Source organism: Cydia fagiglandana, chromosome 15 (assembly GCF_963556715.1).
Source record: "Cydia fagiglandana chromosome 15, ilCydFagi1.1, whole genome shotgun sequence".
In the NCBI taxonomy this organism is placed as follows: domain Eukaryota; kingdom Metazoa; phylum Arthropoda; class Insecta; order Lepidoptera; family Tortricidae; genus Cydia; species Cydia fagiglandana.
The window spans coordinates 6,558,528-6,573,134 of record NC_085946.1 but is presented as its reverse complement, the minus strand read 5'-3'; the positions used below and the strand labels follow the sequence as shown (position 1 = coordinate 6,573,134).

Sequence of the window (14,607 nt, the reverse complement as noted above, 5' to 3'; positions counted from 1 at the left end):
AGCGACGAAATCGCGGAGTGAAACACGCCTGCCTGTGTTTCACTCGGGGGCAAATTTTGTTTAACCCTTGTGCTTTGAAACCCTCGCAACGCTCAAGATTCCATTTTTTGAACCAATCGCTACGCTCGTGTTCAATTTTGGAATCTTTCGCTTGCTCAGGTATCAATATTAGCACGAGCGGTTAAACAACTTTTCCCTCTTGTAAAACAAATAACTATTTATTCTGTGTCCAAGGTACTAGAGGACCTACCGCGAAACACAAAAATCGAAATTTCGTTACCTATCTGCTCTATCACTCTGCCTCTTCTCTATGTAGTCTGTTCGAGAAACGGAAATCGGTGAAAAATATGGATAATACATTTAAAATGATATTTAATGTTACGTAATCGTTTTTTCACGCCGCGCGCGTTTCCCGAAAATGAGGCGCGGAGGGCTGTGTTCAGCGTTGAATAAAAAGTATAAATAATGGAGATACAGTTCTGGAAGTATGGAATATTTGATTGTAAATATCCTCCTCTTTTATAATATCAATTATGGTTTCTTAAATATTAATACTTTTTGAGATATTTGGGTAATAAGTAAAATATACTTTTTTCTCCCTTTTCTTGTTAATAACTTTTGTAATTTTTTATGTGCTACACACTTCGAATTATTTACATTTTTCTAGACATCATTATGAATTTAATGAGGTATCACACGTATTTTTAGGAGTATTATCTTTATTTTTCACCGTTTTCCGTTTCTCGAACAGACTAATGCCTCTTTATCTACTCTTCATGTATTCTCAAGGCGTATCCAGATTAGTAAATTTTTCGCCAATCTGATTCATTTGCCCGATCGATTCAGGAGGTGCGGACGCAAATACAGGGGTTTGAATTCTATTGATTTGAATCTTTTAATTCTAATAGTTCATTCAAAGTTTCAAATCAAATTCAGTCGGTCTGATACATACCAATTTTAGTCCTTCGAGCCGGATTGCACGCCTTAGTCTAACCGTTCTAGTCATTTTAAATAAGCAAGTGGTTTGGAGATTATGTGGAGTGACATTATTCTGCTTTAAATAGAGTCTGTGCGGAAAGAGAAGAGTAGTGGAATGTATAGGGCCTATTCCACGACTCTTCTCTTTTTCCGAACAGACTCTATCTTCATACATAGTATAAGCTCTCCATGATATGATCAGGAACCGCAAGTTACGGCCGCCATGGCGGCATTTGATCACACTGTGTCCAATTGACATTTCATTGCGAATAAAACACCCACTAGATACGCCTAATTACTAGAAATGAGGTCAAGGCAAATTCCTTTGCTTTTCAGAGGTGATCGAAATTTTTATGTCAATATTATATCGATATCGACTTTCTCCTCCCCTTATTCCTCACCTCCTCACCTTATTCTTAACCTCAATTAGCTAATAATCGTTTGTCCTTATCTATGATTTTGACTTATATATTTGTAAGAAAAGGATAAAACATAATTTAACTTAATCAGGTCGGTAAAGGTTAATGAATAAAGGGGTTTATTATTACGAATTAATAACATTTTCTCAGATAAGAGTTTTTTCTCTGTCAACTTTTATGCTACGCTGGCTGGCTTTTTTTGAACGCATCGTAGGGTTATGAAAATTGTGACGTCCCACGGGTAAAGGTACCTTATGGCGGTTGGCGCTTACGCTATTATTAACGCCGCTCCAATATTATTACGGTGCTATGCGACGTAAGCGCCAGCCGCCACAAGGTACCTTCTGTCATGGAACGCCACATTATTGTGTAGATAAATACGTAATAACACTTTTCGAAAGATGTGACTGGTTTCTTTTGAAACTTCTGTAGTTAGAGCATATGGCTTGATTTTCTTTGTCCTAACCTACCGCGAAAACCAAAATTAGCAAATTGCTGGGATTTTTCTCGTTTACCTACTCCAATGAAGGCGTAATAAGAGTGACAGAGAAAGATGTCCGCAATTTTCGAACTTCGATTTTCGCGGTTATAGCCCTGACTCGTCGGTAAAGAATGGGTTCAACATTACAGCCCTGATATCATGGTCGCGGTTTCATCGCCTGTCGTGTCATGCGTCACTTTCGTACTTACCCACTTCTTAGAACGTGACAGGCATGGTCGCAGACTCTGGCCTATAACCGCGAAAATCGAAGTTCGCAAATTGCGGGGATTTTTCTCTGTCACTCTAATTACGCCTTCGTTGGAGTAAAGAGGAAGATCCCCGCAATTTGCGAATTTCGGTTTTCGCGGTAGCCGCTCTGAATAGGCGACCATCTTAATCCTACGTTAGAAGCCACTTTAATTAGACTAACTACTTAAGATGATAATATATTTTTCCTTTTTTATTGTGGGACGTACCACATAATTGTTTTAAAAATTAACGATGATCAACTCTGGCCAACGTGGAGCCCACATCTTTGGATTGCCGGTCCTATGCGTTACCAATTCTGCAAAGATGTGGCTCCGAGTCCCACGTTGGGCAGTAGGATCATATCAATCACAGTGAAAAAATCAACGATCATCGTTGATTTTTTAACTGTGATTGATATCTGCATATACAATTTATAGATACTTACGATGAGTCAATTTGTGACGTTCCACTGCAAAAGGTGCCTTATGGCGGCCGGCGCTTACGTCGCTCAGCGCTGCAATAATATTGGAGCGGCGTTAATAATAGCGTAAGCGCCAATCGCCATAAGGTACCTTTAACCGTGGGACGTCACATTTGATCTCATCTGGACTGAACTCGCCCGTGTACACTACCTCGATCGTGTATCGCTCGTACTTATACGTAGGTATTGGTAAGGTGCGCCGCGACTGCAAGTAGGTACCTACATGTTAACATATACCTAGGCACTTAGTATATCTATCAATAACAAATTTTGGGGGAAAAAGGAATGGGAGGAAGTAAATCATTTATTGTATTTTAGTGTTTATTTAGCTTTTTTTTTTAGTTTCGAAATACATAAAAATATAATTTATAATAAAAACAAGATTTGTGTAACAAATATTTTTATTTCCGCGGCAGTGACTATGTTATAGCAGTCTTTGAGATCTTTAATTAAGTAAATATTTAGTTATCAATACTAAAAATTTAGTATTGCAATGCGACCTTGAATACTACTTAATTATGTTGTCATGTTTTCGATAACATAGTCAACGCATGAAACATAGTTTATTATGTAGATAGTTATTATAAAAATTGTATAATGTACTCATAGGTATATTCTTAAAGTAGAAGGTTCGATGGTTAGCTCCTTAGTAAGCAGCAGCTGAAAAAAAAACATATAATCATAATGTTATTCCTGATTTTGGTGTGCCGTTGTAGAGTCCACCGTTTTCACCAGTGGTGTTTATGTTGGTTTAAAAAAAACATTTTTTAAATCTAAATCGTAAATTAAACTCCTGGCCAATAATTTTTGCTACATTCTCTGCTTAGTGCATACCTTATTTTAATTCTTAAATATGATTTATCAGCAACACAGCATTCAATGAAAATTACTAATTGTCTCAGTCCGTATTGGAGACAAATGAGAATAATTCTCGATCTTCGCTCAGAAATATTCTAAACGTTACCTTCTTATTTAGTTCTTTCCCAATTTTCATTTAGTATATTCGGGTGATTTCGAATATGTTGCAACGTCGGGTGATTCCATAAATCATCAAAAATGCCATTACTATTTTAGAGACCATTTTCGGAACTCCCCAACATTCAAGGAAGAAAGAATTAGTTACCTACTCGTACCCCGAATAGTCCGAATATATGACCTTACTATTATAAAGAAAGATATATGTAAAAGATTGTCTTCTTTTGCTATCTATAAAAGTAATATGTATTCCTAATTCCTATCTCTAAACTTGGAGTAATTTTTATATTACGTGCAAAAATATGTAAAATATAATGTTTTTTGTAGGTTGACCTTTGTGCTAAACTGTCAGCGCGATTCGGGAAATGAATTAGATATTTACTATATAGATATGAAATAGTAAAAATATGTGACGTTTTACGGCAAAAGTAAGCATTGCCCCGGCTGAATATTGGAGCGGCGTTAATAACAGCGTAACGTAAGCGCCAGCCGCCAATAAGGTACCTTTTGTCGTGGAACGTCACATATTTTTACTATTTCATATGAGTGAATCTTTAAATAATTTCCCGAATCGCGCCGTGTGTTCTTTAGATGAATAGGGCCCACTTGCACCATTCCACTAACTCGGGGTTAACCAGTTAAACCTGGAGTTACCATGGTTACCAGTACAATTCGACACTGTGTTAACGGTTTAACCGCTTAACCCCGGGTTAGTGGGATGGTGCAAGTGGGCCTAGGTGAACGAGCTTAAAGAATTTATCTAAAATCCCTGTACTTATTGTTTGATAATGATAAAGTGCATGACTGCTTATTATAGGATGTAATCACCCCAAACATGTTTCGTTGCAGTAGGTATTTACAATGTAAAGTTAACGTACTTAAATTATTTTATGAGAATGGAGATGTGAATAATGTTCGGGTAAATGGAGAAGTGAATAATTACTGTTTTAACTGCATTAATATGTAATGATTTCAATGAAACACATGTTCCATTAATAAAATAAAACAGAAACTAAGAATATTAAAGGTGGTATAGGTAGGTACTGGCGACTGATATACTGTTGTGTGTATATTTATCAATGAAACTAAGTATAAGTTGACTTCTACTCATTCAAAATGGACACCTTTTGTTCATTAAGGTTTTTCAGGTGCGTGCAGGAATATAGGAACAGAAGATAATTATAGCTAATAAGGGCATGTATAGACAATATATTGCTCTTATAGAAAGGTACTACTTCTAAAGAAATACTGTTGCAAGACTCCATAATCTCATCGCCAGATACCTGAGTGTACTTTATAGACTACGCATGAAGGGCATAGTGCTGCTTAGGTCACCCACGGTGAGTGCGTCAGCGACCATTAAATCTGCCATGACATAAAAAATATTATCTTTAAAATTCAACTTCGCAGCACAGTAACGCACAATAATTGATTAATAATGAACGATTTGGCATTAGCGGCCTTTTTACAGCTTCTTGGCAAGCTGCGTGATTTTGCGTATATACAGCGGGCCACTAACCTAGCGGCCTGATGGGGTGCTTGTCCCAGAGGAAGGTGCGTTTCACTGGCGACAGATACGAGTTCCGGATGTAGGAAGGGCTGCGGTCCCACCGCGCGAGGGGCTTCAGCTCCGGCCAGTCGTACCAGAAGGGGTCCCTCGTGATCGCCTGGATCGGCAGCGACGGGCTCGGGTTGAAAATGTCCGCCCACGGCCGGCGGCGCATTCCACCGGCGGTGTACAGCGGGAAACCTACACGCCGCGGCACAACACGTCAGTAACGGCACAGACACACACTTTGTACTTCGTCATAGCCCACAAGTGTTACAAGCCAATAAGCCTTACATTTACCTACATTGACGAACACATGCCATCGTTAAGCTGAAACCAACATGGCTGAAGTGATTATGGAACATTGAAGAAGATTTTTATAAATATTTGTAATGGTTTCCCGTTTGTGGACTCGCATGCTGATGATGATCTTACACCTATGATGAGTATGCATGCATCATGCTTGAAGTTATGCTGATCGGAGACATTTTCCTTTGAAAGAACACATACACTCGAAGGATAAAATGACATAGGTAACATACAACGTTACAGAAGAATAAGTAACGTGAATAAAGATGTCATGGGGTCTCATTCACTAAGATTACTTGAGAAAAGGATTTATATCTAACTACTGAAATGGAAGCATATATACGGGTATAGTTTGTGAAACCAACTATGTACTCAACAGGGCTTAATCTTTAGTTGTTTTGTAAAGTTTCTCAACTAGGAGCATTCAGATAGGGGAGCTGACGAGGTACAGAGTGCTCGGGTGCCTGCGGCCCTTACCGTCGGCGTCGTAAGCGACTTCGCAGTCCCTCGGAGGGCTGATCCTCGGCTTCACGGGTGTGGGTGACATCCCTCGGAGCGAGCGATCAAAATCCGCCCATTTTTCGGCGTCAGCGAAAAAGGGATCCTTTTTGAACGCGTCCGATATCCGCTCCGGGCTCGCTCCTTCATGGCAAGTCTTACAATCAGTACCGATCAGAATATCACTGGCTCAGAGATAAGGCACGAGAGTAAGAATAGCTGGAAGTTTATGTTTTCCAATACAAAGGATCTTGAGGAGTTGGGAACTTTGCCAAAAATGCAGTATACCAAAGGTTTCTAATGTAGGTATTTAAATGTCAATCATTAAATATTTTCTGAGTGTAGTTGTTCTTCGTAAATTTGAAATTAAAATTTAGATGCAAATAGCTTTTTACAATGCAGCTTCCATGCATGTGCTTATATTAACAGTATGTAGGCAAATACCTAATTACGTTAAGTTCAATCTTTTGATTGAAGGACATTTCTCTTTGGTAGTCATCTGTTCTTTTGACTGTGTGCTAGTGTTTCCATTAATGTATAATTTGGAAGGTACTAAACTACTAAATCAAAACACGGGTTGGTCTTTTATGTTTTAATACAAATTCGTTTCGGGTTAGTTAACGTAATAAAGTTTTGTACTATAGAATAAATGTATTGTATGATGTGTTGAGGTATGTACATTAACAAGCATTTTCAAGTTGTTTAAAAAATAAACTGACAAAATGGTGAACTAGTTTACAATGATAAATACAAAAATAATTATGAGTTTTCTATTTTACAAATATATTTTATTGATGGGGATATAAATATAAAAAATATTCAGATACGATCATAACACTGTTGTAATTCTATATTCCTGTTCATGTCCTTTAATAATTTACATTCATAATTTTTTTATTCTGTTGTAAATATAATTTTCTTAAATTAATGCGGACTTTATCATTCAACTCAAATTAGATTCAATGATGATCGAACCGAACAGGTGAACGGTGTCGCTATTTTAGTATTAACGATATGCTGTTTCCACATGATTCACTGCGATGCGACTGTACCTACAAGACTTGTACACTTAGTGTATCTACATTGAATGTACATGCAGAGTTGAATACAATCTTAGTAAATCATCTAACTAGATGCGAGCATCTGGTGTCGTACCACAGCTCATAATGTGGAACAGAACCTTAACCACAGTTAGTCTGTTTGTAATTCAACAATGTAATCAGTCTTTCCGAGACACCAAGAAAGACTTGGCATGGATTTTTCTTGTTAATAACGAACAGTCTAACTGCGGCGGGACTTACTCTAATGTCAGCTTTACACATTACCCGCAAAAACTCCGCAGGACGGCCGCGCAACGTAAGCTGGAATGTCTAATATTCGTTCAAATAAGAAGTGTTGAGACCAGCGGCCGTCCCAGGTCGATCGTCGTCGAGGCTAACGCGTGCAGCTAGGCCTTATCCTAGGGCGTGTCGTGCATAAATTTGTTTAGTAATATTTACCTGATCCCCAGTGAGGCTTGTTGTCGGGTTCATATTCGATTCCTTTCAGGCTCTTGGGTGACAGGGGGTCGATGATGGGGGCGCTCAGGTCGGTGATGGGGTATGCCCGGTCCTTGAGGTAGAGACCGTAGCGGGAGGGGACCAGGCGGTCGATGGCGGCCAGGCGGTCAAGATGGTCCTGCCACGCCTTGTGCGCGTCGAAGGGATCGACGCCTCGTCGGATGCGCCTCGGCACATGGTACACTGGACACAAATTAACTTATTATTCAAACGGAAGTTTAACAAAACGTAAACAAAGAAGAAGGTTCTGTCAAAACACACTTATATAGTAGGGCGTCCTTTGAGTAGGACTTTGAAGTTACGCTAAAATGTTTTTTGGTGCTGCAAGTTGGTAAAAAAGTCACTTTTAAATGTTTAAGATTTGCATAGATTGTTGTACCATTTTTATATGGAGATGTACATAAATAAAATATATAAAGTTAGTGAGGCTTTCATAGCATAAGCGTCGTTAGAATAAATGATAATGAAATTCTGTGCGTAAATATATACAGCAACGTAGAACTCACCTCTTCAACATCCATGGAAGTACATGTTACGATAATTATGGAGGGCATTAATAATATATTTACATGAATAGGGGGATTCATTGATAGACAAAATGCGCCGCCTGACAAATGCTAGAAGATCGGTAGATATAAACTATGAGGTCGATATAACATACATGGATTATGTGTGAAGTTTTGTTATGTATAAGAGGTGATTTCTAATATATGACACATGCGATTATTAGCCATGATAGCATAAATATAAGTATGTAAGTTGCAACGGCAAGCAAACATCTAATGCCAACATATATGCATTATCACGTAGAACCGGCGAAGCGATGCCATCAGCGAATAAAACGGACAAATTGTTCGACATTATGACTCTTCACATTTACCAAAGTAGAAAAATAACGTATGAACGTATGTACATGAAACATTGCAGTTGATCCAATATTTTAAAGGCGTATTTAGTTTTATGTTTGTGATTATGTTGTTTCCATGTAGTGTTAATCGATCCTTTGTATTATTGTCTCTTCGAGCCTTCGGCAGGTTTCGCTTCAATATAAAATTTCCAAATATTTATTTATAAATTATTATTACAAATTAAAATATTAACTGCAGAATAACCCACAGTGTTATAGAGGACTACCTCATATTATAATTGTCTTGCGTTGTAACATAACAGCCGCGTATTTGACGTAAAGTAAATGAATGTTAATTATATCAAATAACAAGTTGATTCCAATTCAATATAGTCACAAAAATGACAACAAAGTGATGCGGCGTCCGTAAATGATGTTCCAAATTACAATATTACTGGCCGTAGATGTTTTATGCTGAAACAATTAAAGTCAAATGCCAATGTGTACTAATAGACTTGGTTAATAGTGGTGTGTGTACCTAGGCCGGTTAAATACAATTGCTCAAGCAAGCTTACAATCAAAAGCTTTGTACAGTTAAAAATTGTTTGTTAGATTGTTTATCTACGATTAGAACAACCTCCCATCAATGTGATCGGAAATTTCAGAAGATAAATAGTGTTAATGGCTCTGTCGATTGCCAAATACCGAATGTATATTGTTGCTTGTTAAGATGCACTTGCCAATCAATTACCAGCTTCCTGTATTGAAAATGGGTTATCTTTCATCACTTCAATACCAAGCTCTATTTTCGTGTTGGACGTGTTTACATACAGTCTGACCTTTTGTTTCGAGTCGATAGTAACGCATCGTTGACAACGTACTATTTATGAGGAAATCGATAGTTGATCCTCTTTCAAACGCTTTATTTAATACTGATTGCATGATAGTTATGAATCTAATTTTCACCATATTACTTATGTGAGTAAAAAGGTAGGTATATTTCCTGTAAGAATTTATCCATTATTCTGATAAATTGTCAGTGATCGAAGTGTTAAATTGCAACTACGGAATTGTATTTTACTCTTTAATCATCTCAGCAACGTAAGTAAACACTACACAATGAAAGCGCGACAAATGATTGCCAAGGCTCGTGTTATATACTTATCACCATGTTTTATCTACATTTAGGCAGACTGGTTTCATCAGTTAAAGATTCCTGTTGGCATCGCTCATTATTTCAAATAACGTTTTCCTAGCAAGCTTATCGCGGTAGTGCACAGCCGATAAGATTACTACAAAGACACCAACAAGCATCTTCACCACCTACTGATGTGTGCCCAATAAAGCTACTGATGTGTGCCCAATAAAGCTACTAACCTGGCCTGTATCGGTCGAGGGAGCGAGGGTAGTTGTGCGCGTAGATGGCGCGGGGAGAGTAGCCGTATGTTTCGCGGTGGACCGGCAGGTAGCGGTAGCCAGGGACGTTGATGCGCGCGGCGGCGGCGACGGGGTCGTCGTACATAGACGTGTAATGGGTGCTGTACGGGTAAGTCAGCTCGGGGAAAATGCTGCGCCGTGTGGGCCTGTACCTCTCCTCAGCTCTGATGTCTTCCGATCCTGAGACAATATATTATGGTATTAATAAATTGCTCTGATAATTCGTTTAATGATGATTTGAGTGATCGTGATGTTAGGCTGCCTACTTGAATAAAGTATGATAATTGTGATGTAATTTGCTTTCACACCTTTGTACGAGTATGAATTATGAAATTTATGAATGCATGGAACTGTCATGTCACGTGCGTAGCTTTACACATTGCTACCTACTTATTAATCAGGTGTTTGCTTGAAGCATTCCTACAGATCAATTTAGCCTGTATGCTTGTTTAGCGATGATTGATTATATTCTTCTTCTTCCTCGCGTTATCCCGGCATTTCGCCACGGCTCATGAGAGCCTGGGGTCCGCTTGGCAACTAATCCCATGATTTGACGTAGGCACTAGTTTTTACGAAAGCGACTGCCATCTGACCTTCCAACCCAGAGGGTAAACTAGGCCTTATTGGAATTAGTCCGGTTTCCTCACGATGTTTTCCTTCACCGAAAAGCGACTGGTAAATATCAAATGATATTTCGTACATAAGTTCCGAAAAACTCATTGGTACGAGCCGGGGTTTGAACCCGCGACCTCCAGATTGCAAGTCGCACGCTCTCACCGCTAGGCCACCAGCGCTTCGATGATTGATTATATTATTGTTATAATAGTTATATTGTAATGATATTAAAGGTAAACAACGAAATAGTTATAAGTCCAAATAATTATAAAACCTTACCTTTAAGAGATCGGACGAACGATTGCCAAAATCTGGCTTTCTTCGATGCCGTCTCATTTCTGCCAATCATTTCTAAATGATTTTTAAACATTTTGATGGTTTATGTCGTGCTCGTGGTCTGCAACAAACAGAAAGCATTTCATGTATTTTGAAGTTTGTTTTGTTTAATGTTGATTAGTGGGTTACTTTGAGTCGTTAACCTTGTGTGGCGGTTCGGGTATGCGTCTGTGTTCAGGTGACATAATTGAGTACAATAGCGTGCTCGTTCCTCGTAAATAGAGCAATGACGTGGAGTGGTCGCGGGACTGCAAATAGCCGCTGAGCCCGTGTACTTGGGCCGCCGCCAACTCGCCGTGTCGAGGAGAAACTTGAAAATTCGTTTTTACGAATGTCTGCTCATCGCTCGGCTATTTTCGAGATTGTGGCGACCTTGCAGCGAGTTTCTCAGCGGGTAAGTCAGCGGCCTGCCGCAATTTCGATTACGTAAACTCCGGTTTTAACGCGATGACAAACTTATAGAGGGCTCGCTAAAGCGTTTAGATTTTATTTCAGGATTGAGCGAGATGGATTGGGATTGTCATTTGGATTCTCAAGTTAAGATTGTTATCATTAAATTGCAGTAGATATCAGGACATAGGTACATCGCATTGACACATTGTTTAAAACTTTGCTAAATAAAACGTTTGAAATCTCATTAACGAGCACTTGATGTTTAATTATACTCTGCGTTCATAAACATAATCAATTCTCATTTGTTTATGCCTCACGTCAAGTTCGTATGCACTGATCGTATTCATTGAGCCATAAAAGTGTTTAGACTTACGGAAATATCCGTAAACTTTAACTAAACGGCCAGTAATGCCAGCATTTCTGGCTCACGTCGGGTAATGCTAACCATAACCATGGATTCGCAAGATTATTACACGGAACCAACGTCATTGGTTCTAATTTAGAACGGCTGTGCCATTCATCAGTCTCGAGTCGAAACTGTGCAATAGATACTAGCGGGTCTGGAAGCATCCAGTGTGCTCTTGAAGCATGCACCTAATGTAAACTGTGTGTCATGTATTGTATGGTTGGAAGCTTTTACATTCCATCTCATCTCATAATATTTGAATTATTGTATAAATGAAGCTCGCTACAAAACAGTTTGTAAGATGCCAGCAAGACTGTCTGATGTAATCCGTAACGTCGACATCGAGTGAAAGTGAGCGTAGATTGAAAATAATTTTCGTAGAAATATCAAAAATATGTAATATTCCAACGAAAACGTTGCTATTTAAACGTGGGGCTTAGTCAATTTGTGTAAAAATGTCCTATAATATTTATGTATTTATTACTTTAACGTTTTCCAACTCATAAAATTATCAAATGAAAGTGTTATGGAAAAAGTGTTCGTCGTAGCAGACTACGGAAGTGCTACGCTTCTACGAAATTAGGGTTCTACGCGACATGCAAGAAGGCTCTACGGATATTTTTACTATGTAATTAAAAAAAATATTATCATTTAATACTTATTGAACAATATTAAATTATTGTAGGTACATTAAAAGTTAGATAAATTAGAGTAAATCATATTTAAGAAATAATTAATTTAATGTGTCTCAATTATTACTATCGTATACCGTTAATTAAGTATCAAAAAGTACCTAAATAAAATTAGCTGTAAGTTGTTGACACAAACAATATGTCTAGACGCACGTAGCTACATCATCGGTCATCACTTCCTTTTTTAAATGTGTCAAATGACTCACTAACTGATACTTTATCTTATTTTCGGTCAAGAATGAAGGCCAATGTCAATTGTGTGGCCATAGAAAGCCAGGAAGCAACACATACCTAAAAAACTACTTATACTTTCATTTGTTTAATTCCTTTAGAAAATTACGAATAGAAGAGCTAAGGGCACGTCTTTGATAAACAGTAATAAAAACATAAAACTAACAATTATCTCACACTACTTTGTGTCGTCTTGGAGTGTGCGTTTTTTCAAGCGTTGAAATCCAATTTACTGTACTTAAAAGTGTGGTTGTGAAACGGTTACAAAAATACACAGGGCGTCTATTTGGCGGGATCGCAAATTAGGCGCGCGCGCGCCGCGCCTCGAAATAGATCGTATCGAGTTCTCGCGCGACAGGTGCATCGATAGCGAGACGTCCGACCTATACCAAACATTCGGGAATCTGAAATTACGAGCCAGGTAACTGAAACATGTCATGTCCGGCGTTTTTTAAGCGCTTCAAACGCTTCATTTCAATTTAAGTATAAGAAAAAACAACACCGTCTTGATAAGAATGGCAATGGCGTGATAGCAGCATAAATTACTAGAAAATTTCAGTTGAACAAACTAAATATACACCACCATGGTGGAGCAGTACCTAATAATGTAGTGTTTAAAACGCTAGAAGAATCCGGTACGTTCACAGACCGGATTGAGAAGAGCGATTTTAACGCGATTTTTTCTTGATGCTTTAAGACTCCTTCGTGTTATATGATCAAGAAGATTAAATCTTAGATGTGATTGTATTTTGATTTATAAATGTAATTATTTACTAAAATTGAACTACACAATACAACCGGGCGTTTTTCATACACAAAATCGGACGAAAACAAAACGTCCCGAGCAATCCAGTTCCGTTTAGAATACGGCACATTTTTCGAATGACGCTCTAAAATGGGGTCACGTCCACAGGTCCCGATTCACTTTACAATTAGACTTACTTGCGACACTTTAGCTTAGGTAACACTCCCTTACCGATAGATAACTGGTCGTATATAGTGTGTATTCGTGGACGAGCCGACGTCGAGTGTCGGACCGGGGCAGGCGCGCACTGGCCGGCGGCCGCCCTGGCCGGCGCCCGCTCCGCCCGCCCCCACGCCGCCCGCCCAGCGCCCAAGGCTGAGCCCCGCCGTCAGCGATTGGACGCTTGACCGTCGCAATTGATAACATCTCGTGTTTTGCTTCCGAGTTCCGGAATATACATTTTATACGCAAACTTTGATGTGTGTCATGTGTGTATTTAGAACATCGCCGCTCCGAGGAAAACGGTTATTAAATACTTCTAGTTTGTGATGGACTGATTGTTTTCATACATTTAATTTTCTAACTTTTAACAAACATAAACAAAATTAAGACGATATTGTAAAAAAATCCACTATGATTATTGAAACGGATACTTTATGAGTAGGTATTATCAAATCAAATCAAATCAAATCAAATATCATTTATTATCAGGCAACTAAGGCCCATAGATACATACCTTACAAACTAACATACATACAATAGTAAAATCTTACAAGCTAAAAAATTATTATCGTACCTACTCATAAAGGTAGGTAGGTAAGTATTATCGTAAGTACGTCAATCAGTTCAATCACAAACTCCATCGAAAGTATTGATTAGATTCACATAGGTATGCGGCTTTCCAGGAGGGTCCTTAATGCTTCAAGTGCAATAAAGAACTTTTTTATCTGAAATTCCAACAAAAAATTCAGATTGAGAGCCACATACGAGCTTCGAAAATATTTGCTACACTTTTAATCATCTGAATAACTTTGAATCATCTGTGTTTCTTATGGAAATAGATAGATGGGGTAAATTTTCCACGCACATCTATTGTACGGTTCAGTATACCTAAAATGAAATCATTAAACATTATACATAAAACCCGCTGCACTTCTAGCCACAGCCTTACGTTGAAAACAAAAGTAAAACTGACCACTATGTATTTGACATCTATAGGTACATTAATAGCAATATTACTCGAACATCTTACAAAAACCTAACATATTTTTTTATTGTTTGATGTTGGAACAAAAAAAAACACTAATCGAGTCGCGCGACCTTCCTCGGCCTTGCGGTTGGCTTGCGGAAATTAGACTTTGTCCTAGAAATAGGAATAAAATTAGACAGGCAGACTGTCAACCTTGA

General features: G+C 38.4%; 1 protein-coding gene across 6 annotated transcripts; it reads right to left on the bottom strand.

Annotated features, from left to right (window-relative positions):
- Positions 1-2,911: 2,911 nt before the first annotated feature.
- LOC134671248 (uncharacterized) lies at positions 2,912-13,585 on the bottom strand. 6 transcript variants are annotated; one of them, XM_063529051.1, is made up of 8 exons: positions 13,432-13,585; positions 10,677-10,794; positions 9,723-9,962; positions 7,439-7,681; positions 5,919-6,083; positions 5,103-5,333; positions 4,867-4,948; positions 2,912-3,268 (listed from the first exon to the last, which is right to left on the bottom strand). In XM_063529051.1, exons 2-7 carry the CDS (start codon positions 10,765-10,767, stop codon positions 4,878-4,880), a joined length of 1,041 nt encoding a protein of 346 aa, XP_063385121.1. In that variant the 5' UTR covers positions 10,768-10,794; positions 13,432-13,585; the 3' UTR covers positions 2,912-3,268; positions 4,867-4,877. The 6 variants fall into 6 exon arrangements, with proteins under 6 accessions (XP_063385121.1, XP_063385122.1, XP_063385123.1 ...); XM_063529052.1 differs by lacking the exon at positions 13,432-13,585 and adding an exon at positions 13,398-13,420; XM_063529053.1 differs by lacking the exon at positions 4,867-4,948.
- Between the last annotated feature and the right edge of the window lie 1,022 nt (positions 13,586-14,607).

Bases quoted from the DNA above. Each gene is read 5' to 3' on its own strand.
- LOC134671248 (XM_063529051.1), bottom strand. From the start codon at position 10,767: ATGTTTAAAAATCATTTAGAAATGATTGGCAGAAATGAGACGGCATCG. The intron at 6,084-7,438 runs GTAAATATTACT...CTTGCCATGAAG, and splicing joins CAAGCCTCACTGGGGATCAG to GAGCGAGCCCGGAGCGGATA. The intron at 5,334-5,918 runs GTAAGGGCCGCA...CGCGGCGTGTAG, and splicing joins AGTCGCTTACGACGCCGACG to GTTTCCCGCTGTACACCGCC.